The sequence below is a fragment of the Rattus norvegicus genome, chromosome 17 (assembly GCF_021556685.1).
Source record: "Rattus norvegicus strain SHRSP/BbbUtx chromosome 17, alternate assembly SHRSP_T2T, whole genome shotgun sequence".
In the NCBI taxonomy this organism is placed as follows: domain Eukaryota; kingdom Metazoa; phylum Chordata; class Mammalia; order Rodentia; family Muridae; genus Rattus; species Rattus norvegicus.
This window is the reverse complement of record NC_141550.1, coordinates 48,234,679-48,261,325: the sequence shown is the minus strand read 5'-3', so window position 1 is coordinate 48,261,325 and position 26,647 is coordinate 48,234,679. Positions and strand designations below refer to the sequence as shown.

The window sequence follows — 26,647 nt, the reverse complement described above, 5'->3', positions numbered from 1 at the left end:
TAACCTTTAAACTATTTTTATTTTGTGTACAAATGTATACATGTGCTATTGTGTCCATGGAGGTCAAGACAACTTGTAGGAGTCAGTTCTTTCCTTCTATCATGTGGGTTTCAGAATTAGACTCAGGTCATTAGGTTTGGTAGCAAGCTCCTTTACTTGCTATTTATCTCCCTAGCCCAAAGTAATGCTTAACCTGTTTCCTCTTATTAAACGGACAAGTATGGAGTAAGAGGGTGCACATGGCAAGCCAATGTGCATGTGGATATCTGATGATAACTTTGGGAGGTGACCTTGTTTGAGGGTTTCTGCAGCTGTGCTCAGACTACAGGTACTAGGCCAGAAGCTTATGAATGTGAACATTTTCCCGATTTTTGACTCCAGTTTCAGGAAAACTGATTACAGATGCTTGCTATACCCACATCTGAGTTTCTCATGTGGGCTCTGAAGACCTGAACTTAGATGCTTTTACTGAGTCATCTCTCTGGGTCCTGGAAAATGATTCATATTAAAAAAAACAAAAAACAAAAACCACCTTGAGTTGTAAAGCTGAATTTTAAAGAGAGAGAACAGGTGACTTCAGAGGTTTGCATACAATGATAGAGCTGTTTCCAGTGACTTTTCTTCAGTATTTCAAGGGAAGGCATGTTGATATATTTTGTCATATTCTTTTGATGCAACCAAAGACATCTAGAATACCTTCCTCAGGTACATCACTGTCGACACTTTCTCTTGGCATGTCCTTTCTGGTGTTTGGTAAGATTAGGGCATCTTCAGCTTTCCCACAGTCATCACACTCATAGGGTTTTTCTCCAGTACCGATTCTCTGGTGATGACTCCATTCGACTCCAACTGAATGCTTTTCCACATTCCCCACACTCATACAGCTTTTCTCCAGAATGAACCCTCTGGTGATTAATAATCGCTGAGTTCACATAGAAGGCTTTCCCACATGTATCACACTCACATGGCTTTTCACCTGTATGTATGCTCTGATGTTTTATGAAGGCTGAGCTCACCCAGAAAGCTTTCCCATACTTACTGCGGTCATACGGCTTCTCTCCATTATGGACTCTTTGGCATATAATCAGGTGTCCTCTGACACTAAAGGCTTTCTTACACTTGTTACAGTTATCGGGTTTCTCACCAGTGTGAGCTCTTTCATGCACAGTGAGGGCTGAGCCCACACAGAAGGCTTTTCCACAGCGATGACAGTCATAGGGTTTCTCTCCAATGTGATTCTCTGATGTCGAATGAGGCCTGAGTTCTGGGTAAACATTTTCTGACATTCATTACATTTATAACATCTGTCCTTTGTGGACCTGCCTTTATAGTCTTCTAACTGGTCCTCATACTGAGAGACTCCTTCTTTCTCAGGAATTGGTAAAGAATCCTTAGTATGTATGTTAGAGACCTTTTGGTCTGGGTCCATCCTTACAAAATCTTTTAATGTTAATGCTTTGCTCACAGCTCTGGCCTTGATTCCTATAATGACGAAGTTTTTTTTTGCAAATATACTTTATGCACTGTAAATATGGCAATAATATTTGATCCAGACTTAACTAGAACTCTCAAGCATCTGTTCCACAATCGGAGGGTACCAACCAAGCAGGAGCCAAATCACAGATCAAATGTTTTCATTTACCTGCATCAAGAGAGTAACATCACAGAACCACCAGAATAGAGCACCTGACACAAATAGCTAATTATGTCTGTCTTTCTTAAAGGCATCTAAAACAATGGGTACACACAAATATAAAACTAAAGAGTATGGGCTGGGGACACAGGTTAGCAGTATAGCACTTGCTTAACATGTACAAGCTCTTGGGTTTGAACCCTGGCATTAGAAAAGAATAACATATAGTCTGTACTTTACAAAACACTTTGGAATCACATTAAAATAAATTAAAAAATAGGTGTTGAAGAGATTTGCAAATAGGTTAGGTGAAGGAATTTATAGTAATAAAAGCCAATTTAAGTTTGGAAAAAGAAATTTCACTGACAGAAGTAGTTACCACCTAGAAGTCCCATCAACTCAACAGTAAGGGGGTTCAGGGAGATGCTTAGTTCGTTCTAACAAGATAGTCCATTGTAACATTATGCTTGTAATGGCTGCTGCTATGAAAAAAAACAAAAAACAAAAAACAGTATCTTAGCTAAAGTGCTGTCTTGTCCCCTGTGAAAACTGTGACAGAGAAAATGCTTTATTAGTTTACTATTCTATATTTACAAATCAGAGCATGTGGAGGACCTAGAGTGCTACCAGTCGTCGTATCCTTGGAAAGCAAACCTAACTTGGCCTCCAAACTCTTGTTATAATTGCCTTTCTGTCTTTTTCCAGTTACAGACTCTACAGTGGTAATATGCATCCCTCCCAGTAGGCACCCCTAATAAGATATCGTGAAAACGGCAGATCAGTAAAATAACAGTAAATTCTCTTTGAGTAACATTTTACAAAAAATGAACACAAATCAAACCCAGAGCAGAGGCAATTAGGCCTCCGTGCACCCACCCCTGCGGAAATTTAGTCTTCAGCAGAAGCAGCAGGTCCTTCCACAGACTGCAGTTATGAGGTCCAAGCAGCACAGAACTGCGGCCAGCCTCGGCCCGGTCCCGCCCTGGCCCCACCCGGGTTCCGCCAAGGTATAGAGCCAGCTCTGCAAAGGAGAGGAGAAGGTGAGGGGTGGAGAGAACAAATCGGACCCACACGAAAAGAGGAGGGCAGGAGGTAAGAGGCAAAAACGGGCTTGCCCTCCGCAAAAAACCGGTGCTAACCAGGAGCTAACAAACTCACCCAGAAGCTGACTGACTGAGAAGGCCAACTGCCAGGCTAGAGGAGCTCAGCTCGCCCTCTGGCACTCAATGCTTGGTGTTCTCTAGGATGCCGGAGGTTTTCTTCTCTGTGGTTAGTGAGCTCGGGCCAGCTGGGAGTGAAGGAGGTTGATTACTCAGAACGTCTCTAATAACATTTTATTCCCTTAGTCATGCAGAGAAGACAATAAAATACTCTTCTAATGTATAAGAAAACCAAGTTTCTGAAGTCAGACATAATTTTGAACCCAGGTGTCACCTCCTGGATTTAGCTCTCAGTGGTCAATTTCAGAATTAATTTGTAGTACCTACAGATGTAGACCAGTAGTTTTTGCCTAACAAATCGAGGCGGTGGATTTCATCTTTAGCATAAAACAACAACAATTTGTAAATTTAGACAGTATTTCCCTAAATCAGGACATATGTTCTCACCAGGGGAAGTGATTGGGGTTTATTTTTTAAGTCTCAGGCTGGGGATGCCATCTAGTTTCACAATAATTGCTACAGTCTAAAGTTTAATCCTCAGCATGGAGAGAAACACCTTCAAAATCAAACTCCTCTGAAAATTATTCCAGGACTTCCAGGAGACCACAGATTGTCAAAGACCAGCACTTACAACTCCCATGTAAGGGACTGTTGTAACTGACATTTCCAATGAACTGGAAAGATAGGGTATTTGTAACATTTCATTGCTGAAATAAAACACCATGATCAAGTGTCCTGTTGGTGAGATTTGTTATTGTTTTAGTTTTTTATTTTTCAACTTGGCACAAGCTAGAGTTATTTGAGAAGGAACCACAACTGAGAATATGCCTTTATAAGACTTGCATGTGGGCAAGCCTGTGGGGGCATTTTCTTAGTGATAGATGTGAGGGCCCCTGGGTGGTGTTCCTGGGGAAGTGGTCTTGGGTTATATAAGAAGGCAGGCTGAGCAAGCCATGGGAGAAAGGCAGTAAAGAGCACTGCTTTGTGGCTTCTGCATCAGCTCCTACCTCCTGCCATGTCTTCCTTAGTGATAGAGTATGACCTAGACTTGTAAGCTGAAACAAACCCTTTCATACCCAGGTTTGGTCATGGTGTTTTATTGCAGCAATATACATTGAGCACACCAAGGCAACTTAGAAGGTTTTATTTGGGGTTACAGTTTTTCAGGGCAGGGATGCACGGCAGCAAGCAGCAGGCTGAAGCAGAGCTAATATCTTGGACCACAAGCAGCAAACAGGGCAACTAGCAATGGCTGAGTCTTTACACTCTCAAAGCTTGTTTCTAGCGATATACTTCCTTCAGTAAGGTCATACCTCTTACACCAACCTAAACAGTGCTACCAACTATTTAAATGCCCAAGATTATGGACAATATCTCACTCAAATACCACAGATAGTTATTCTCTCTCAGCTTTAAGAGCTGACATCTCTTGCCAGGTTATCTTCTGAGAGTGTGCAGGATCGTAAACTTAGAAAAGGTAAGCATGGTTCATGAAGGGATACTTGTAGAAACAAGTCAGGAAGCAAAACAGGGCATGCCAGGGAATCAAGGAGAGCAGGAAAATCACAAGGAATGTCTGGATATACTTCCAAATCAGGTATGTTCCCACAATCCCCTAAAAGCCCCGGGAAGGTTCCTGGCTGGAACTCAGATTTCTTCCTGCCTCTCCCTAGTATTAGTAAATGTGTGTACCACAATGCCCAGCAGTGACACAAGTTTAATATAGTAAGTACCCATCCCTTCCTGTCTACTGTCTGGGTTCATCCAACTCCTCAAAGCTCATCCAGTTAACCGTTTCCCCAAAGGTAACCAGGCATGCCCCCCAATCCTACCCCAGCAGTTCCACTTCCTATCCTGTCATTGGTATTCTTCAGGCTGTTGGAGCCACCTCAGAGTGTTATTAATTCTATTAATTCTATTAATAAGATAACCTCAAGTTATCTTATCAAGACTTCTGAAAAGAAAAAGCATTAAATTATTGTAATAAAAGACACAATGTCAAATATTGGGCAGATTTGCCAAGGGCCATTAGTAACATTCTGGGGGAGCAGGTGGGAACTGGTACCTCCCTACCATGGCTTTGCCTACAATGCTGCTACAGAGGGTGGAGAACCACTAAGAGATGTTCATCAGTTGCTGGAAAGTGGATCTGGTGTGGATGGAGGTAACTGCTACAGTAAATGGTGACTTATTACCAGGAGGCCAAAATAAAGAGTCTGTTCTGCATTCACAAGAAAGCAGCAGGGGCACCATAAGTTGAAGAGGAAGGGAGCGTCTCCTGAATTTAGACCACTGGATACTACTTTACAGTTATTTGCACTCCCCTCACCTGTGCACGTATGCTTGCAAAAGCAAACTGATAACTGATGGATAGTGGCAGGAGCAGATGTGCAGTTAGGAACCACTAATGGTAAGAAGAATTAGGATTGTAGTCCCAAGAGGGAAGCAACTCCAACTCAATGAAGCAACGAATATTGAGAAAGTCCTTTTCCTAGGTGGAAGCATCTGGGTTCAATTTGGGGATCCTGCTTGCAACCTATTCATCTGAGGTGGCATATAGGTAACTTCCTCCCAATTTGCAGAGAAGCATCTGGTAGCTCCCAGGTCTTCTGGAGAGTCTGAAATTCCTCAATTCCTACCAGGTGCTTCAAAAGCCCTAGACAAGCCTTGACTTTGCTCTGGATTAGCTCAGACGGTGGGTTTTTCCCTCACCTTGCTCTGTGCTTAGTCTAAATTTGGTTTTGCTACAGAATCCTTTTGCTCCTGGCTACCAAGACTAATTTCCTGTTTTACCTTCCAAGAAAGTGAAAACCACCGAATCTTGGGATTTAAAGTCATTTAGAGTTGTGAAACATATCTAGTGGGACCTCATTACGGCCACAGGAACTCTGGTCTTAGTGTTATTTTAAAGACTAGAGACGAGACTCAAGGGTATTTCAAAACAGCTTGGCTTAACCGCAAAATTTTTCAGGTCACTTATTTAAGAAATTAGCTTAAGACATGATAGCCGTTATGCTGGTTTGGATATACAAACTGGTAAAAAGAATAATTCTTAAAATGATATACTTTGTTGGAGTCATAAATTCATCCCAGGGCAGAGTATGGATTAAAAACACACAGTATACTTCCTGGGTAATCCAGTGTCAGTCACTTAGCTTCCCAGCCCTTCAATGTCAGAATGGGTTGACAAGCTAAACAATACAGCACCCCATTCTTTACATGTTGACTACTTCAACACATCAGAGAAATAAATGTCTTTGGTGAGTTACCTACCCATCAGTTGATTTGCTAACTCTCGAGTTGATTTTTTCTAAACTTTTTGAACAATGCACTACTAAACTGCAAATGGAGAATATAGAATTTTCAAATGCTGGCTTAGTAACTGAATTTAGGAAATCACATTTTCTTAGAGTCCCATGTCTTCTAAGAACTAGAAAAGTATGAGTGGTATGTATGGTAATGAGTCAACATGTGAAAGCCACACTTGTATTCTTACCCTGCCATTCAGCAGAGGATGGTGGCAGATCTGATGTTGAAAACAACTGTAAAACATTATCATAACAGGCATTCTGCTTAGATTACTCTTTTGCATTTTACATAGGCTAATTTTTGAAGTGCTGGCCACCAAATGTACAAGAGGATAATTGTGTACATATTCAAATGCCATTACCCCACAAGTTACTAAGTGCCAATTAAAGAGAAAGCACTAACAAAAACTTTAACATTATTACTAGGAATCTCAAATGTTAAGGCTTTTTAAAATCACACCACAGAATATATACACCCATCTATGATTCTGTTAAAGCAGTGTTTCTCAATCCTTCCTAATGTGGCAACCCTTCCACATAGTTCCTCATGTGATCCCCAACCATATTTTGTTGAACTATAATTTTGTTATGGTTATGAATCATAAATATCTAATATGCAACCCCTGTGGAGGGGTTTTGACTCCTAGGTTAAGAAACAATGTGTTAAAGCTTGGCCTTGTTGTGAAGGGTGGTGAAGGATACCCTCAAGGATCCTTAGTAGCATCCTTAAACTCTATTCACTAGATGCTAAAAGCACCCCAGCGGTTCACCAATGAAATAACCCCAAATGTCTCTAGACATAACTAAATGTCTAAACTACTAAGCAAGCATCAGATGCAAAATTCACTTTTCAGCTCATTTTAAAGTTGTACTTTTATCAGAATAGGTATTTGTGTGTATTTCCTATTTTCTTTCTCTTCAGTTTTAGAAACAAGGTATCACAAGTCTAGGTTGATGTGAAACTCCCTATGTGTGGGACAGTGGAGCATGCCAGGAAACCTAGTAAGGATGAGCTGGTACAGAGTCCCAGCACCCAGGTCTACTGTCTCAGGTGGCTCCCGGCTCCCTACCAGATTCCTGGCCTGGAACCTGTGCCACATTCCCCACATAGAAAATGTGACTTGTAGTAATGTAGCCCAGAACAGAGTTCTCCATGCTAATAAGGTGTCCAGAGGCCCTGAGGGTTTAGCCAATAAGCTTCCCTCCCACAGAATCCTTCCTGCAAAAGGTATTTAATCTCTGGTCTACCCTGAGAAGTTGGAATGCCCCCATTTTGGAACCAAGGACTGTGTCTTTCATCAATAACAGCCATGGGGAGCATGGAGAAGGCCTTCACCTATACAGCCCTGCTGTCTAAACATCCCGCGGAAGCACCACACCCCCCAGAACCACCACTAAACTAAGGACTTTAGTTTATGCGCTAAGCCAGACACTCCCGCCCCCTGCCCCCAGTCTCTGAGCCACTTCCATTCTCAGTCATTCTGCAACTTCCAGCAGTGTCTAAATGTCCAGGAGTCAGAACTCCTGGTGCCCATGGATCCTCCATTCCGTTTCCAACGCCCCATGACCTAGTGCCTTCTGGATGTTCAAGACTTTGGGAGCCCCCGACACTGGGCTCCTCACTGCAGGTCTGTGGGCCACCAAACCTTTGTTCCCAACTCTAAGCAGTTTCCAGAGGCGACTGGACATCTAGGAGTTTGGAATCCAAGCTTTGGCCTCCCACATCTTAGGCTGCATTTTCCCACTCCCTGAGCAGAGAGTATCAGGGCATATCAGCTCTTTGCTCGAGCCCAGCACCAAACAGCGGTGGCACAGGGTAAATGCAGCGGTGGTGGTAAATGCAATCTAATGCTCCAGGATTCATCTGCCCAGCACCCCAGTGATGTGGCGAAACGCAGACCCCCTACTCATGTAGCAAGGGTAGACCCTGAACTCTTGATCTTCCTACCTTTACATCCCAAGTGGGATTCTAGCTTGTGGCACTACACATGACTTGTTTCCTGTTTCTCTTCTTTCTCTTTTTCTTTCTCTTTCTCTTTTTAAGTCATCAATAAGTCTGGCCAAGAAAATAGCTTATAATTTTACAGACTTTCCAAGGTTTTTTTTTTTTGGGGGGGGCTGTACTTCTTGATACAGGCAAATCTTGATGTACTATAGTATTTTATAAAGAAAGTTATGTAGTTTTTAAGTGCACCAAATAGGTCACGTTACTGAAAGTCCTTAAAAAACCTCAACATTACAAAAAAAATCCACACAATAATTTAACAAGCATTTATTAAACACCTACTGTGTGCTCAGCACTGTACTAGGCACTAAGAAGAGTGCAGTGATAGAAATGTTACAGTTATCATCCCTGCCCTCAAGGAGCTTACAGTTTAATCTTGGATTAATACAGATGTGATACTACTATACAGACGGCTAGAAAACTGCAGAGCAAGGTAGTAATGAGTACATGGATCACAGTACAAACTTGAAAGTTATGTGCTCAGGCAGAACAGAATAAGGGAAGATGCTGGTGTGAGGCAAACTCAATCAGGAGACGCTGTCTCAAAAGACGTGAAGGAGCAAATTTTGAAGAGTGATAACAGAAGGTATAGCCAAAGAGTTATCTAAGAAAAACAAAAACAACAACAACAACAACAACAACAGCAACAACAACAACAACATAGCATGAGAGGAAGGCACAGAGGCAAAAGGCTTGTAAGATAACACTAGAGAGCTGTAGGAGGTTTGAATGTGATATACCAAGGTAAACATGTTAGAGAGTAATGAAAGTTGAGGCTTGAATGGAGAACAAGGTTATGGAACACTAGTGAGAAGTATCACTGGGGACTGAGAAAAATGAGATACCATAAATATGGAGATTGAAGGTCATTTTTGAAGTGTTATATAAGTTGGATATTCTGAAAAGAAAACTGAAGGAAATCATAATAACCTGAGCTCACATGATGGAGATCTATGTGGAAGGCTATAAGGGTATGGTAGAAATATAAAACAAAAACTATGTAACCACAAAAACAAACTTCAAGAAGAACATGAGCAAAATCAACAAGGTTCTAGATCAGGGAATGGAAGGCAGAAAAGAATGAAGGATAATGTCAAAGTAGGGATGAGAAACAATGATTCAATTTTAGGGTAGAGCAATTAGGCAAGGATGCTTATTTGAAAAGAAAATAAAAATTTAGGGAGAAGAATGGTGAGTTTTGGTTTCAAATGTCAGGGTGTGTAGGTACCTGAGGAAAATTCCCCAAGCAGTGAGATGACATACAAAGTGGAAAATATGAAGTTATTCAAATACATGAAGTAATAAAACAGATTAACAGGGACACAGAAAAGTAAGTAAAAACAAAATACAGAGATTATTTTTAGTAGAGAGGACAAAAAAAGGCTAATTTACAAGAGCCAGATATAGATGAGAAATGATCAAAAAATACCCTAAGACAAGGAAAGGAGAATTCTTAAAGTATGGTGCATTAGTTAAGGTTCTCTAGACAACAGATCTTGTAGAATGAATCTGCACATACGTAGAGAAAGGGAATTCATTAGAGTAGCTTCTAGGCTGTGGTCCAGAGAGAACAATGGCAGTCTATGAAAGGAAAGCCCTAGAGTCAGGATGGACATCTCATTTGCTCTTCATAACATCCCAGATCCTGAAGTAGGCTCTAACTCTACTGAAGGCATGGACTTACTAGCAAGAGCAAGGAAACAATAGCAAAAGTTTCCTTCTTCCATGTCCTTATATTGGCTGCCATCAGAAGGTGTGGCCCTGACTAAAGGTGGATCTTCCAACTTCAAAAGATCCAGGCTAAAAGAAAGTATTTTTTTTCACTTGAAATGATTTAATTAAGAAAAAAAAATCCTCATAGGTGTACCCAGCAGTTTGGCTTCAGTTAATTCTGAATGTAGTCAAGCTGACAACCAAGAAGAATCATCTGAAATCTAGCCTTTGTCAACTTAACACACAATCGTATCTTCTGATGCCATGCTTAATTTCCAAATGAAAATAATAACCAGGTCATAATTCACGACCTTACATTGCATAACTATCCCATGTACAATTGCAAATGCATTATATATTTAATCAGATCATAACTGCACCTAACGTGATAAAACTATATCTTGTACTACCTCAAATGCATTAAGTCTAGAATAAATGGCAATATCCCTAGAGGAACATTCTTTTGGTATCTCAAAACTTAAATATGGTAACTACAGGTATTCTCTTAATTGATATTACATTACATGATAAAGAAATTGAGGAAAGAAAACACAAATATTTGTACAAATTCTTAACAAAATATGAAGAAACAGTAACCCTCATTTCTTTAACTGGCCACATGGCCATAGTTGGTATTTGTAACTACCTTCCTTAACTACCCATTCTGTATTTCCTCAAAAACAAAAAAGGAAATATTTGAGGGGTGAGAGTACATCTGCTGAGGGTAGAGAGACTATTCCATTAGGAGAAGTAAACCCATGGGAATTTGAGGGTTCAAAGTTCTGAGCCTCAACAGGATCCTACCACACATTTCCACACCAAGTTACAGATCCCATTCTTTACCAATTCATGCTCTCTTACTTTAACCACTGACAGTCTCTGAGGCCGGGACTTCAGTTTTTTTTGTCATTTGGCCAACCTTAAATGAGGGCTTTGGTTTGATTGTCCACAATTTGAGCTGTGATTGCTGGAGGGAAGATTCTCTTCCAGGGTACACTTAGAAACCTTTTGACTGTTATGTGTATCTGGAGCTGGCCAACTATTTCACTGTACACTGAGATGCTAGAAGTTGGCTAATTTTATCAAGCAGTGCATTCTTTTCCTTTTGTCAATTTATTCAGAGATGCAAGCAGGAACCAACCACTATCATCATTTCCTTTATTTTTCTACAAATTTTCAAAAGTTTTATATACAGACTCACCAAGTCTCTTGCCTCTCACAGCTGGATAATGAGGATAATCAAATGCATTTGTCCCTGTTAGTTTGTAAAACAGTTCACAGCATGGGCTTTCAATATTCTGAGTTTCTGAGAGACTTCAGTAACTGTAGGTATTTGCAAATTGGAAAACCTATTCCAAATACTTAAAAAAAAATCACCTTAATACTTCTATTGCTTGAAAACCACTTCTGGTATGAAAATCTGTATTACTTGGGATTTTCTAGAAGAACAGAACTTACAGAATAAAAAAAAATACATATAAAGGGGATGTATGAGATGGCTTACAAATTACGGTCCAGGTAGTTCAACAATGGCTGCCTACCAATAACCTAATAGTACTCAAGATTACAACCAAGAATAGTCATCACATATTGGGAAACTCAACATTGTGAAGTATAAATGAGATTAAGAATGATGACAATACAACGTCTTAATTTATACACTGGCAATTCCATGTACATTTTAGTGGAACACTATGAAAAAACAGTAAGAGTTAAGGCAGAAATGGGCTAAAATGAATAACACACTTGAAAAAAAATCAAGAAAAACAAAAGACACACAGAATGGTGACTGGAAACAGGCAAGAAGTTTAAATGGTTTCTTACTGTAGGCTGTGGATGAACTTACTATTGGCACCTGTCCATCTGCCCAACCTGGAATCTACTCCTCTTTCCTTAAGGCAGTCCACAGAGAAATGTATTTGTATCACTAAGTTGTTACTGCTTTACCTTCCTAGTTACACATTTAAGCATGTTTTATTGACATAATAACTTTTTTGTACTAAGAATCAAGAATATCCAAGTCTAAAGATGATCTCACCCCAAATAGTATTTTAAACCAATATTCCAGTAATTGCAATGGATCCACACTATACTATTACACTTTATTTTACCTAGTATCTCTTATGACCAAGGATACATGGTTTCATCTGACTGGTTGGAATTTAGTCAGTTGGTAGTAAAGTACAGTGGTCACCACAGGCTCTAGGATCAGGCTTATGGGTTAGAATCTTGTCTTTTGCTGGCTATGTTATGTTAGTTAGTTCCCTAGGCTTTTGTTTTATCTTGTACAGATGGGGCATGTAGTGGTGATATTAGTCTTAAGTAGGATAAATATTTAACTTAGGGTTTGGTTCATGGCAACTGCTGAAAAACAAAACAACAATGTCAGCTATCATTCTGGGGGTGTAGAAACAAGAGTGAAGCTATATTGGTCCATGTTAGAGTCAATCACCACATTCCTGAGTACTAACCTGGCTTCATGGAGAAATTCTTTGAAACCTGAGAGGTTTCTTTCAGTGGTATGCTGACAGCAAGTAAGTTAGGAAAAACCACTTTACAGCCACATCTTAAATGAGCAGCTGAAGACGGGAGAAGATAGTGCTGGTGAACAATTCATTTCAGAAGGACAGAAAAATTGGGACACTACAGGATAAAGGGTTAATGAATGACACTGAATTAAATTAAACTTAATGCTTGGTGAATTGAAAACTAACAATGACGTCTATGTATTTCTTCAAAGACTCCACAGCCTTTTCTATTGTCACATGCTGTAACACTTGGCCTGTTCTATACATGTATTAAATCACCTTTGATAACGCATTTAAATTTTATTATTGGTAATTATGTTTATGTGTATATATTTATGTGTATCTGTGTGCAGGCTGGAGATGTTGGATGCCCCTGGAGCTGGAGTTACAGGAAGTTTCGAGCCACCCAACATGTGTGTTGGGAACTAAACTCAATGGTCCTATGCAAGAACAGTCCACACTCTTAACCTCTAAGCCATGTTTGCAGCCTCACTTACCTTTTTTTTTGAGACTGGTCTCACTACATTCAAGGCTGGGTTGCTCTGCAGTCCAGGGTGGCTCATCTGCCTCTGCTTCCTCAGTGCTATGATTAAAAATGTGCCTCACCATAATGGCTCCATTAACTGGTTTTTAAATGATCATTCTTTTCCACATTCAACCCAGTAATTAATCTTCCTGATTATATTTTCTTTTCTCTGGACTTCTGCCAGATGCCTAGTAATCCTGAGGCTGAAGTATCTGCTAATGTTACTCTGGGTACAAATGCATAAAGGGCAATTTTATTAGAAATCAAAGCAGGTGCTGCACAAAAGTATACGAAAGAAGTGGGCATGCATCTATGCACACATGCAGACATCTAACTGCTCTGAAAATGTACTCACCCTATGTAACTTCCGCATAACATAGAACTTACCTATGCCGATACCCTGTCTTATAGAGGGTAAGGCACAACTCAAGCAGGAAGCAAGGGTCTCAATATAGGCAGATTTATCTGCTTCTGGTTTCTTAAACATGTGCAACCCCGTCTTTAAAAAAAGTTATTGGGGCTGGAGAGATGGCTCAGTGAGGAGTGCTAGAGAGGAGTTGGGAACCTAATCTGTATTAAATAGGAAGGAAGCAAACAGGACAGGACGGAGGATAAAAAATTAACGAATAATGGAGAGGTCTGTTCTGAGAAAGTTAATCAAAGAAACGAAGATGATCCTTTTCAGGACAGTCACGGTGTGGAATTATTTTTTTCAGAGATTTCATCAGAACCTACTGATGTGTCTTCTGAGTAAGAACAATGGAATAATTTTAAGTGTGAGGATTAATGTTGCAAAGCAAAAGTTATTCAACTCCAAGCCCATGTCTAGTCAAATGGTCAAACATGAAATAAAAGTAATAGTAACAGATGGTTTTCTTGCTCATTACATGAGAATTCTAAGATTGTTCCCAATATTTGCCTCTAAGTAGTGATTAGTAGCACTACTAGAATCATAGTACTTTAGAATATGCATTTTAACAAGTGTTTATTAAGTAGTAAATATAATTATTCAATTGAAAAGACACTACATTTTAGATGTACAAGATCTGATGTGTTCCTTTAAAACCAGTCTCATTACTTTACATATACAGTATTCTATGTTATGCTAAAAGCCTTTGAGGTAAAATACAGTGCCTGGTGACAATGAGTGTAATAGTGTATTTTTGTTGTTAGATGACTAATGGAGTATACCAGAATGTAGAAGAATGAGGAGTCAGAGTTGGGTATTTGACAGATTACCACGGTGGATACTGGAGATATGTGAATGGAAGGAAACAGATGGAAGATAATGACGGCTCTGTAGTGGCCATCTAAGCAAGTCGGTCCAAGCTCATCATGAAGTCAGTGACTTTATATAGACTGATAGAAACCTGAGAGCAGTACTGTAATGGGCCAAGAGGGATGATGAACATTCTTTGTAAGGATTTTTAATGTCTCTTTCAAGCACCTCTGTCTTTTATGTGTGCCAAAGTTTTGATAGTGCAAATATTTTTGAAACCACAGTGTATAATGGGTAGGTGGAAGGAAAGTCAGAAGTCACCTTGAGAAACAACTGTCCATGCTCAAGAATAGCCAGGCTGAGTCTCCACTCACCTCTGTCTTTCCATCACGCCCACCATCATCACTAATGCGTCCACTTCCTTTGTTGACACAGGTACTGAGACTGGGGGTGGTGAAGGATATGTACAGATGCTCAGGGACTCAATGGAGTCAGTAAAGATTCTAAATGAAGAAAACTGCTACAGGGCTGTTAAAAATATAGCATTAAGTTTGTAGAGGAATATGGATATTTATCATCTAGGAGTATTAGAACAATTTAAATGTCTTACAATTTCTAAATCGGATATTAAAAAAGTCAAACACAAATCTTAGTCTTGTTGAGGTTGCCTTGGACTCAAGCAGCTGTTAGATTAGGATTTACCAGGGCACCTTATGGATGATAAAAAAGGACCACAGGAAATGGGAAGAAACAGAGAAGCTTGAAGGAGTGGCCTCTCTCCTTATAGCTACTCTTAGGAAAGATAAAATATAGTGTTTCAAGTCACAATAAGCAATTTGCTGTAATTCTAAAGACTATACTAAGCTGCTAAGGCTCTGTGTCATCAGGTGACCCCAACGACAGTCAAACTAATCAACTCCTATCAGGGATTGGGCCCAAACTAGCCAAATGCTATTCTTAGCTTTGTTACAGCTACAGATTCTGCCCTTTTCTACTAGACTTTTCCACTATTACATGGTTTCTCTAATGCTGAATAAAGCTCAAACTACAGCCAAAGCTTCTCCTAAACGCCTGTGGTTTCAGGCTTTTCTGCACTGTGGATTCTCTGATGTCGAATGAGACTTGATCTCTGAATAAAGGCTTTCCCACACTCATTGCACTTGTAGGGTTTTTCCCCAGTATGTATTCTTAGATGCTGAATGAGACCAGTGTTCCCATTGAAAGCTTTCCCACATTCTTTACACTTATAGGGTCTTTCTCCAGTATGGATTCTCTGGTGTTCAATAAGGCCTGACTTCTGACTGAAGGCCCTCCCACACTCATTGCACTTGTAGGGTTTCTCCCCAGTGTGGCTTCTTTGATGGCCAATAAGATGTGAGCTCCGTCTGAAGGTTTTCCCACACTCATCACACTCATAGGGCTTCTCCCCAGTGTGAATTCTCTGATGTCCAATGAGGTGTGAACTATGACTGAATGCTTTTCCACATTCATTACATTCATATGGTCTCTCCCCACTGTGGATTCTTTGGTGCAAAATAAGGCCTGCACTCTGACTAAAGGCCTTCCCACACTGATTACACTGATAGGGCTTCTCCCCAGTGTGGATTCTCTGGTGCAGGATCAAGCCTGTGTTCTGACTGAAGGCCTTACCACATTCTTTGCAGTGATAGCGCTTCACTTTGTTGTGGATATCCTGATGGGAAAGAAGGGCTGACCTGTAACTGAAGGCTTTACTGCACACATTACACTGATAGGGTTTCTCTCCAGTGTGTATTCTCCAGTGGCGAACAAGGCCTGAGTTCTGAGCAAAGCTTTTCCCACATTCATCACATTTATGTCGTTTCTCTTGTGTGTGATTTCCCTGATGCCTCTCTAACTTGCCCAGAAGGTCTTGGGTTTCTCCATGCTCAAGACCCACGATAATATCCCCGTTGCACTTGGCAGTTGCCTCTCCATGTGGCTGGATTCTGGGAGATATTACCTGTTTTGAAAATAGTTCCTTGTTCTCATTCCTGGTCTCACCATCTGAAATAAACATGTATAAACAATCATTCTCAAAGTCACTTTCTATTTTTTATATTAGAAGAAAGGGGGAAATGAAGTTCTCATTGAAGCTACAAGGAAATACAAACTTCTTTATCAAAATAGGGAGAGATATATGTGGGTTGATCAGACAAAAGTATTAAAGAAACGCCAACTAGGAAAGAGGAGCCAGGAAAAAGGGGTTTCCTAATAGGTGAGTAAAGCAGGAAAGGGATCAACTGAGAAGTGTAAGTTGGAGTAGAAAGAGATAAAAACTCCTACAAGATCTACTGAGTGGTCAAGAATGTACCAAACAGTCCTGAAAGGGTTGGAAGTACAACTGGCTCATGTGACAGAAATGTTCCAATATGATGGTCCAATGGGAACTGGAAGAAAGGTGGGAACTCTGGGAGTACTACAGAGGTGTCAATTTCTTAACTGGCAAAATGAACAATACTCACAATACAGTAATGAATTTGGTGTTGGAGAACAAAATGTTACATTTTAGACCTCAAGAAGTCTCAATTTAATATCCATCCCTTGAATTATAAATTTTTTTCTTTAAGATTTATTAGAAACATTTTAAAGCAAATTTATGATCACATGTGTTGGGTGTCTACAGAGACCAGAAGGCACTGTATGCCCTAGAGATGGAGTTACTGGCAGTTATGAGGTACTTGATGTAGATGCTGGGAACAGAACCTCAGTCCTCTGGAAGAGCAAAAAGCACTCTTAACCACTGAGCCATCTCTACATACCCAATCCTGAGTTTAAGTTCAACTAAGTCCTCCAGAAATCTTATAAAGCTACTAGAAACACAACAAACAAAGATAAGATTCTTAAATTATAATTAACTATAGCTCTCCTTACCCAGGGAGAACATATTTCTGTATTTCTCGGGTCTGTTATCTCTATTCAGATCCTTCTGTGATGGATCAAGAAGCCATTCCTCTCGAATAAGAGACACAGCCATGTCTTCGATCTTTTCCAAAGTCTGAAACAAAACAAGACCCTCATTTGGGGCCTAGAAAAAGTTCCATATCTCAAAACCAGTGTTGGAGATAACTATAGTGTTAGGAGAGGTGAAAACCCGGGAATGTGCTATGCAAAAGGGTGTGACTAGCTGAGAGGAAAAGGAAAGTGCACTAGGTTTATTGGGGGGCGGGGAGAGGAGATCCCCAAAACCAACAAGATTGGTTTGTTACTAAGCAAAAAGGATTCAGGGAAAGTTCTTAAACAGGCACCACTACAGAGATGGGCATTTGCCACAATATTGTCAAACAGAGATATGGCTTTTAGTGAAAAGGAGGACAACTCACCTGGAACCCTGCAGTGAGAAGTCTAGCTGTCACCTCCTGATCTCCAGAACTTCCTTTTTGGGAAGGAGTAGGTTTCTGAGAAGAAGACATGGCTGAGAGGAGAAAGGAGCTATGAATTGCCTAGTTTTATTGCATGATTGTGGGAGCTGGCATTCACTTATCCAAAATTATTTTATTTCAGCATATATATGCCAAGGGTTTTGCATATAAAGTGCTGAGGTTTTGGACTCTGGTCCATAGCCATGAATGCTCAAGAACATCTGTACTTTAATGTACCTGACTTATACAGTCAAATAAATTAAGTATACTGATTTCCTAGTGGGAGTTGCTTTCTAATTTCTTCCCTACCAAAAGTAGTATCTTTGTGTTTATGTATAATGCTCTTTAGATCCCAGTGTCCTAGAAACTGAACCTGAAAACCAACCAATCTCTAGTAAGTCTGTTACCTTGCTGATCTCTGCCATGGCTGCTCATGGCTGTTTCTCATGGACACTGAGCATTTTATTGGCAAAATCAACCTTATAGTTAAGCAACATACATCTTGGGCAATAAGATTTCTGATTTTAGACAAGAATTACATAATTAACTAAAGTGTTTCTATGCTGATTCCTTCGAAATATTAAAAATTCTTGGGCCTTTTGACTAAGATCCAGTGTAGAAATATTAAAAGTTCTCTTATATGCTGATGGGATGGCAAATGCCTTAGCTCCAGCCCTGATGGTAGAGGCAGGAGGACCACCACACATTTGAGGCCAGGCTGATCTACAAAATGAGTTCTAAGCCAAAGAAGACTACACAAAGACCTACTTCAAAATACAAAAAACAATTTCACTTACACAAAACAAAGTATTATAAATCCCATAAATGGAAAAACAAAAAATTAAAAAAAAAAAAAAAACAAAAAACCCCAACAAAACAAAAAAAACTTCAAACCACAGAAAAATAACCTAGAATATACTATTCTGCCAAAAATAAGGTATTTCTAAAAAATAAGAGGAAAATGCCAACAAAGACAGAGACTTTTCTAAAAAAATAAGAGGAAAATGCCAACAAAGACCAGACTTAAGGCTTTATCTGACCAAAAATGATGTACGCACAGCGAACACAATGTTCCTGAAACAAAGAATTTATATGCCCATGAGTAAACAACAGCAGTAAAAAGGAAGGATTGAGGACATGGCTCGGTTAGAAGAGTGTTTGTCTTGGGTGAGTAACACCCTGAGTTAGGATACTTAGCATTGCCCAAAACAACACAGACATATCCACCCATATCTCTACACACACTTGGGGCTGGCATGATGGCTCAGTGGTTAAGTGCTTGCTGTGCACATATGAGGATGTAAGTTCAAAATCCCATCACCCACCCAAAAGTCGTACGTTTGAAGGCCCAACATTGGGAATTGAAAGAGAATAGAAACAGATAGACCCTGGGGGGGCCTGGAGGTCAGATAATCTAGCAGAAATTGACATACATTTCAGGGAAAGACCCCATCTCAAAAAATAAGGTAGAGGGGTCAGAGAGAACATGGGGTTGGGGGGAGGTGCTTTCAATATAAGCCGAACAGCTCAAGTTCAATTTCTGGAACCCATAGTGGATGCAAAGACCTGACTCTTGAAAAAAGTTATTCTCTGCCCTATAGGTGTATGTCTGTGTTCACCCACTAATAGTAATAAAAGTAAGGTGTGTGTGTGGCGGGGACAGAATATGCCCAATATGACTTCTAGTCTCCACATATGTACCCACAGGTAAACTAGAAAAGAAAGAAGTAAATGCTTTCTCTTAAGACAGACAATACAACAATGTAGAAGGAATGACTGAGAGAGTACCACTTGTAACTGGTTTAGTAATAATCCCTGACTCAATTAAGAAGCTTTAATAAAATAAAGTGGAAATATCAATATTAAAATAACTGTTTTAGCAACAAGGTTGATAAAGGTTAAGACTTTACAAAGCTTAATGAGAACTTCTTCCTAAATTACTTAATTATAAAAGGAAGAACAATGACTTTAGTGATTAACCTAGCAAGATTAATCTTAAGTCATCAAAAATAATAGGCCAATTTTCTGTAGTGTTCTTGCTAAATATATCCAACTTGAACCTAAATATGAAAAAAGTTCAAACAAACCTAATTTGTAGCCTATGTTCTTTAAAACTGTTAAGGTCATAAAAAGAAAGACCAAGAAATAATGCAAAAAATGCCAAATTAAAGGATCCTGAATAATTTATCATTACCTGCATTATGGTCATAGAGTGGGCTCTAGACCAGAAAAACCACTGGGACAACTGGCAAAAGATGAGTATGAACCGTAGATTAGGTCAGCATCAGCAATTCTAACTGTCTTCTTATCAAAAATACAAAAAGTACTGAAGTATTCGTAAATATAATGTTATGATACTAGCAAAATCTAAATATATATATATATGTACATATATATATGTGTGCTATAAATGGAATTAATAAGTGTATGAATCCATTAAAAAAAAAACCCTCAAGTTCTTTGTTCATGAGCTTATCACTAGAACTGATAAGTCTATCTTCAGAACTCCCAGCTGCTAGAGTGGGGAAGGATCACAAGTTCCTTCCCCATTTTCATGTAGGTACTTAACTGGTGCTAAGAGATTTCTTTAGTGGTGTAGCTGATGCTAAGCTACCCATGTCCCCAATTAAATTCAATGGTTCCTAAGTTAGTTTTCAATATTGTTTCTTTGGTGTGTTTCTTTGTGCCCCAGTAGGGATCAACAGCTATTTATCTGCATAGGAAAAGTTCACGTATAACATTCGAACCCAGAAGATTGGGACTACTCAAACACTAATGCTAATTCCTGAAGGAGACAGGTAACCCAAATACAAGTCTTTTTCCTCACCTTTATAAGTGAAATCTGGCCTCTCTCCTCTGTCGTGTGGCTTCTGGGGCACAGGAGATTTAGGCATGGTTGCCATGGGTTGGACATGAATACTTGGAGGTTCTGATGCAGATTTTGAAGGTATGACTTCATCCCAGAGTACTCTGTGCCCATGTGTATGAGCTGAGACCTAGAAATAATGGGACAGCAGAGTCACACAGAATTCCTCTGAAAAATGAAGTGAAGGTGGTAGTGCAGTCAATGCCTTTCATAAGTGTTCATATTTGGGAAAGCAAGCAGTATAATGTCATTTACTTCCTAGGGCAGCAAGAAATTAGCACAGAAAGAAGGGATTTGTTTCTGTTCAGTACTAAAGAAAAAATTTCTGTTGATGTTTTTCTACTATATCAAACACCAATATTAGGATATAGAACTCCAACTTAGGATGAATAACTCAGAAAACTACAATAGGGTCGCAAAATTGCAAAACGGTTTTCTGATAGGAGGAAGCTTATCCAGAAGCTTATCTGATAGAAGGAAGCTTATATTCTAGGAAGTAGTCATCTTTAATTATCCAGGCAAGGCAAACAAACACACCAATAGTTTAGCAAGATGGACTTTACTTGTTTTGTATAAAGAACTGTCTTGCATCCCTTGCTCTCTGAACAATGCACGTAGCACCTGTTAGGATCCCAGCTGCATTGAGCCATACCTACACCCTACTCTGAACAATGGAATAAATTTCTCCTCCCCCTAACAACCATGACACTTAGCTTGTAACCAATCATATTCCAGTTATTTCTGGATAAGGAAGTCAATCAGACCTAGATTGATTTTGGATGCATGAGCCAACAAGGCAAATTGTGTCCTCCAAGAAAACAAAGGACCATCCTCACCATGCTTGTTAGCAAACAAACTCCCTCTTCTCTCAGACCCAGAAGAAACAGCCTCAAATAATTGGGGTCCTTGAGTACTTGAGTAGTCTTACTTGAGTGGCCTAAGACTCTTGACTATGTTTCTTGTTTTGTATTATTGTTCTACCATTGAATAAAGTTTCCTTGCTATCTGTATAATTTGTATGGGTCTTTATTTCAATTCCTTGCACAAGAGGCCAAAGATGTAGAAACATCTGGCCCAAACCCTGACCATTGGTATTAGTACCTCAGAAAAAAAGTAATATGAGCTCTTTGTGTATTATGGTCCCATTTAGCAAGCAGGGACAACTGTGGGAATCTTATAAGGTTGAAAATGGATTCTATCCTTAACAAAAAAGGATTCTATCCTTTAAAAAATTAAAATTATTTTCATTTGCGTTTCTGAGAATCTAGTGAACAGAATTTACTCCTCAAAGTGAAGCCAATGTCTTTCTACCAAACTTCCAGGAATTCAGTCACAGCATGCACAGTTACTTACTGGTTGCCCTAGGACATTAATCTGCCTTTCCAGGTCCTCCAACAGGGTCACCACCTCTTCTCCATTGTCTAACTGGTGCTCCTTAACCAGAGTCTGCAGCTCCTTAGGCAGGATGGTCAGGAACTGTTCCAGCACCAGCAGTTCAAGGATCTGCTCTTTGCTGTTCAAGTCTGGCCGTAACCACTGATGGCAAAGTGCACGGAGCTGGATCAGAACTTCCCGAGGTCCTAATGTCTCCTGGTAGCAGAGCTGTCTGAAGCGTAGGCGAAATAGTTCTTGGCCAGGTATGTTATTCTCATGCACACTAGATTCCTCATCCCAACCATGATCCTCCTCTATCTTGACAATGACAAGGTCCTCTTCAGGAGCCTGGTCTGGTGGAGATGGGGCTGAAGAAGGCTTTCTTGATTCTGTAGCCATTTAGGAGCAGAAAAGCTCAGAAGACCCCTTCCCTCTATCTTCTGTATCTTAAAAGTCTTCCAAGGACTTCCAGGGTATTTCTTTCAGAACAGAAAATGATAAATATGTTAAGGTAAGGCAAAAAATCATAGTTATTTACCAAGATACCTTAATGAGTATCTTTAAATAACTGCCAGCCCAAACCCATCCAGGGTACAAACCCTTCCTTTTGCTTTCTGTTTAGGGTTATGGATGATGGAGACCATGGAAACTCAACCTAACTGAAATTCTATGTTTAATTATCAGGTAACCCTCAGCAGCATGCACTGAACTCCTCGTGGCACCGTGTACATCAGCCACTCTCAACTGTTTTCTGTACTTTAGCTATTATCCTTGTTCTAGTTTACAAACCCTTTAACCCTTTCCTCTTCACTACCTAAGATTCATGACTCTACTTATGCTTCCTATTTCCCCTCCTGTCTCAGGGTTATCTCTTGGACTTCATCTCTTACTCCTAAAAATCTATTTGGAGCACTGGATCTGCAAAGAACAGAATGTCTTATCAACATCTACAAATCTAAACCCATATACCTATGACCTTCCAGAATGTAACAGAAATAAAATATAGTAGTGCTTGAGTTCGACAACTTTTACTTAGCAGAAGACACTTGATATTAATCAACACCGTATCTGTTTATTCTCATGCAAATGACTATTCATCTATCCTTCTACCAAATGAGTTTTTTCCTGGTTGTAATTATGAATAAAAACACTGAAATCATGTACATACATGATCTTGTGTGAGCTATTTTTAATTCAGTGGGGTAAATCCTGGAAGTAAGAAGTAAATTGCTGAGTCTTAAGTGTAGTATCTAAGAAACTGCTGAATTGTTTCCAAAGTGGCCATAATATCTTGCATTCCACTAGCACTTGACATTGTATTTAAAAATAAATAATAGGATATAGTAATGTGTCATAATTTTGACTTGTTTCTTTACTAACGATATTGAACATATATTGGTGAAGTATCTATTTAAAGATTTTGGCCCACTTGGCTTTTGCTTTTTGGCAGAGTCTCATTCTATAACCAAAGACAGTGCCAAACTTGTGATCCTCACACCTCTGCTTCCAAAATACTGGGACTACAATTGTGTACCAGGTGTATTTATATACTTGTTTAGGCTGCTGAGATGGGGTCTTATCATGTAGCCCGGCTGATCTACATGCATACACACGTAATTCCATATTTTGCCCAGGATTATTTGATAATTGAGGCTTTATGTTGTTTGTATGTTTAAGATTTGAGAACTCCTTATATATTCTGGATACAGGTCCTTTATGAAATACATGATTTACAAATATTGACTTGACTCTCTTCTATTCTTCTAACAGTAGCCTTTGAAGATATTTGTAATTTTTTGAAGCTTAATTTATCAAATTTTTTAAGGATTGTACTTTTAATCTAAGAAATGTCTGTTTAACTCCAATCACAAAGATTTTTCTTCTAAAAGTCTGTAGTTTTAGGTTTTACTTTTAAGTCTAGGATCTATTTTTAATTAATCTTTGCAGAGGTGAGGGTATGGTTGGAGGTCCCTTCCTTATACACATGACAATCTGCTCTAGCACCATTCACAGAAATGATTATACACTGGATCACTTGCCTTTTTACCTGTCAGAGACGGTGTGTGTGTGTGTGTGTGTGTGTGTGTGTGTGTGTGTGTGTGTGTGTGTGTATGTGTAGAAACGCAAACACACACTAGTCTGACTGACTACAAACTAGAGTCTCTACTCTGATACAAACTTTCAAAATCAAGTAGTTCTAATCCTGCAACTTTTCTGTTTTTGAAGCTGTTTTGGCTTTGCTGGCTGTTGAATTTTGATACACATATTAGTATAACCTTACTGATTCCCAATAATGCTGGAATTGAACTTGTGTTGAATCTATTGCTCAGTTTAGAAATACTATCTTAATAGTATTGATATCACATTAGGAATGATACCTTAACAAGGGTTCTCCAGTTCACGAATATTAATATCTCTTTTCATTTAAGTCTTCTTGGACTACTTTTATTATTGACTAAACTATTTATTTTCCTTACTCTCTATATCTACACATACTACTTTTCTTACACTAGTAAATTATTGGTTGCAAAAAAGTTTTGCTTTCTTAATTTCATATGCCTCATCAAAATCATATCTTATTGATAGAATTAAAGAACATCAGAGAGCTATATTTACAATACAAAAGAGAATGAATGTGTCTAGATTTGTTTTAAGAGCGGAGGCTACAGCTAGAACTCCAGGTCCAAAGAGCTCATTTTGATACTTTGATGACTCCCTTTCTTTGTGGGGAGTATGTACACTAATGGTTTCTGTTCTTGTGAATATATATACATATACATGTATACACACACACACACACACACACACACACACACACACATACATCCCTTGCTAGGGCTGCAGTGATGACTTCTCCTTGATTTTGGTTTTGCTTTTCTTAATTCATGTGTCATAATACTACTAATTGTCTTCAAAAAGGATGCCTTAGGTAGTATCTATAAATGTAACTTTATTTGCAGACAGTAGGTATACATAGATATAATCAAATTAGCAAGAAGTTATAACTGGATAAGATGGGTCCTCAATCCAGTATGGCTGGTCTACTGTTAAAAAGGCACAGGGGTCTGCACAACAGTTCAGGAGGTAAAGGAACCTGCTGCCAAGTTTACTTCCCCAGGACCCACATAGTAGAGTAGACTGACTCCTCCGATTGTCCTCTGACCTCTACTAGGGTAATGTGGTATGAGTGGACCTTACCCATCCTCCCCAAACAAAACAAAATTCTCTCTATAATTCAGGCTGTTTTCAAACTGATTTCCCAACCTTAGTCCCCCAAGTACTGCATGCAATTAATTACAGGCGTGTATCAAAATACACTGCCACTTCCATTCTCCCCTCTAATAATCTGGTGTGTACACACTGCAGTGTTGGAAAGTACCCATAGATAAACACTGGTCCTTGCATATCATCCTTAAAGAACATCCAGTCAGGATGATTGACTTATGAACATAAAGGCAACAGTCTTAGGCTTCATTGAAAATGTTAAAGCCTTGACAACTAAGAAAGGCACAACTCAACTTAATAATGGCTTTTCAATAGATGTTGGAGACGTTTTCTTTCAGATTAATTAAACTTGAGAAATGTCTGAGAACTGAATACAAACCAGGAATGAGAATCTCCAGGTTTTAGAGATCAAGGAAAAGTAAATGAAACAAACATGCTTTGTAGTTATCTGAAATGGCATTCATTCAATTTTTTTTCGTTTTGGAGATTTTAAGTTATTTTAATAAGGCTTAAGCATGAGGGTTAGGAGAAAAGGCACTCAGGAGAGGGCCGGACACACAGTGTGGGTATGGACTTCCCAAGGAATGCTTTTAAGACTTACATTTTTATATTTAACTACAAGGAACTCAAAACGTGCATTCACTAAAAGAAATGACTGCTGCATAACAATACTTCAGTGGATTTGTCAAATAAAAAGAAGTATGTTGTCAGGTAGTGGTCAACACCTTAGCAATCTAAGTCATGAATGACTTAAGTTTTGGAAATGGGAACTCACCGAGTTTTCAAGCATCTATTATCAGTAGCTTTAATAAATTAGGCAAGCAAAGTATTCTGAATAAGGTTTAATTTTGTTACCCCGGGATTACTTAAAGTACTTCTTTTGCAAATAACTGTTCAGCCATCACATCAATCATTTTCTGAATACAGTTCTTTTATGGGTAGAAAAAAAAAAGGAGTAATAAAAATCAAAGGTTTCCACGAGGGGCAGAGATTTCAAAAGAAAAAAAATATTATCTTTAAAAAAATGAATTTTGAGACCGGTCTACAAAATTGCCGAGTAGAAACAGTTGGTACACCGGCCGGCTTTACAAGTAAGAGCGAGTGCAAAATTATACAAGATGACTGGCGATGAAAAGAGCCATCCGTGGGAAGTTGGGGCCGGGAGTCAGCTTGCTCAGCTGCCGCAGGCCCTGGGCCGACCCGCTCCCCGCGCTCGGGCCTCCGCTGCCCGCGCGCCCCTGCTCGGCCCAGCGCACTCACCGAGAGCTCCCCACGCTGCCCGAGGGCGGGAGGCCGCACAGCGCGGACCAGGAAGCGCGCGAGGAATCGCGACCGACACCGAACCCGAGCGGGACCCCCTCCAGCCGCTAACTTCCAAACCCTCGGAGCCTCAGAGTGGGCCAGCACGCAACTTGCCCCACAGCCACTTCCGGAAGCTCTCTAGGAAGCTCGGAGGTCTGACAGCTCTATGGTAGGCCCGCAAAGGGCCGGAGCGCTGCCAGCAGCACCAGGTGGAGGGCTATGCTGGACATCCTGAGGTGTGACATAGCTTTAAGTCACCTAAGCTTTTGCCTAGCTAGCTTATGGTTTCAGGTGACAAGGATAAAAGTTGGGTGGCTGATCGCAGACCCAGAAGCCTGGGCTGAGCTCAGGAGTATACCCACCAGATTTCTCTATTCTTCGTATTTTTTTCTCCATCTTTATTAAATT

At 39.7% G+C, this 26,647-nt stretch overlaps 1 protein-coding gene across 6 annotated transcripts; it reads right to left on the bottom strand.

Moving 5' to 3' along the window:
• On the bottom strand, nt 1-26,365 carry Zkscan8 (zinc finger with KRAB and SCAN domains 8). Of its 6 annotated transcripts, XR_015640814.1 has the most exons (10): nt 26,198-26,334; nt 21,692-22,191; nt 20,300-20,468; nt 17,434-17,525; nt 16,985-17,108; nt 16,074-16,117; nt 14,467-14,620; nt 12,845-12,930; nt 2,792-2,921; nt 1-2,654 (listed from the first exon to the last, which is right to left on the bottom strand). XR_015640814.1 is itself a non-coding variant. In XM_087590665.1 (7 exons), exons 2-7 carry the CDS (start codon nt 22,109-22,111, stop codon nt 2,904-2,906), a joined length of 867 nt encoding a protein of 288 aa, XP_087446791.1. In that variant the 5' UTR covers nt 22,112-22,191; nt 26,198-26,334; the 3' UTR covers nt 1-2,903.
• Between the last annotated feature and the right edge of the window lie 282 nt (nt 26,366-26,647).

What these genes read in the sequence shown, in the direction of transcription:
- Zkscan8 (XM_087590664.1), bottom strand. Translation starts at nt 22,111, where the DNA reads ATGGCTACAGAATCAAGAAAGCCTTCTTCAGCCCCATCTCCACCAGAC. An exon ending in TTAATGTCCTAGGGCAACCA is followed by an intron (nt 20,469 to 21,691) that starts GTAAGTAACTGT and finishes CATTATTTCTAG; the next exon opens with GTCTCAGCTCATACACATGG. An exon ending in GCCAGATTTCACTTATAAAG is followed by an intron (nt 16,118 to 20,299) that starts GTGAGGAAAAAG and finishes TGTTTATTTCAG; the next exon opens with ATGGTGAGACCAGGAATGAG.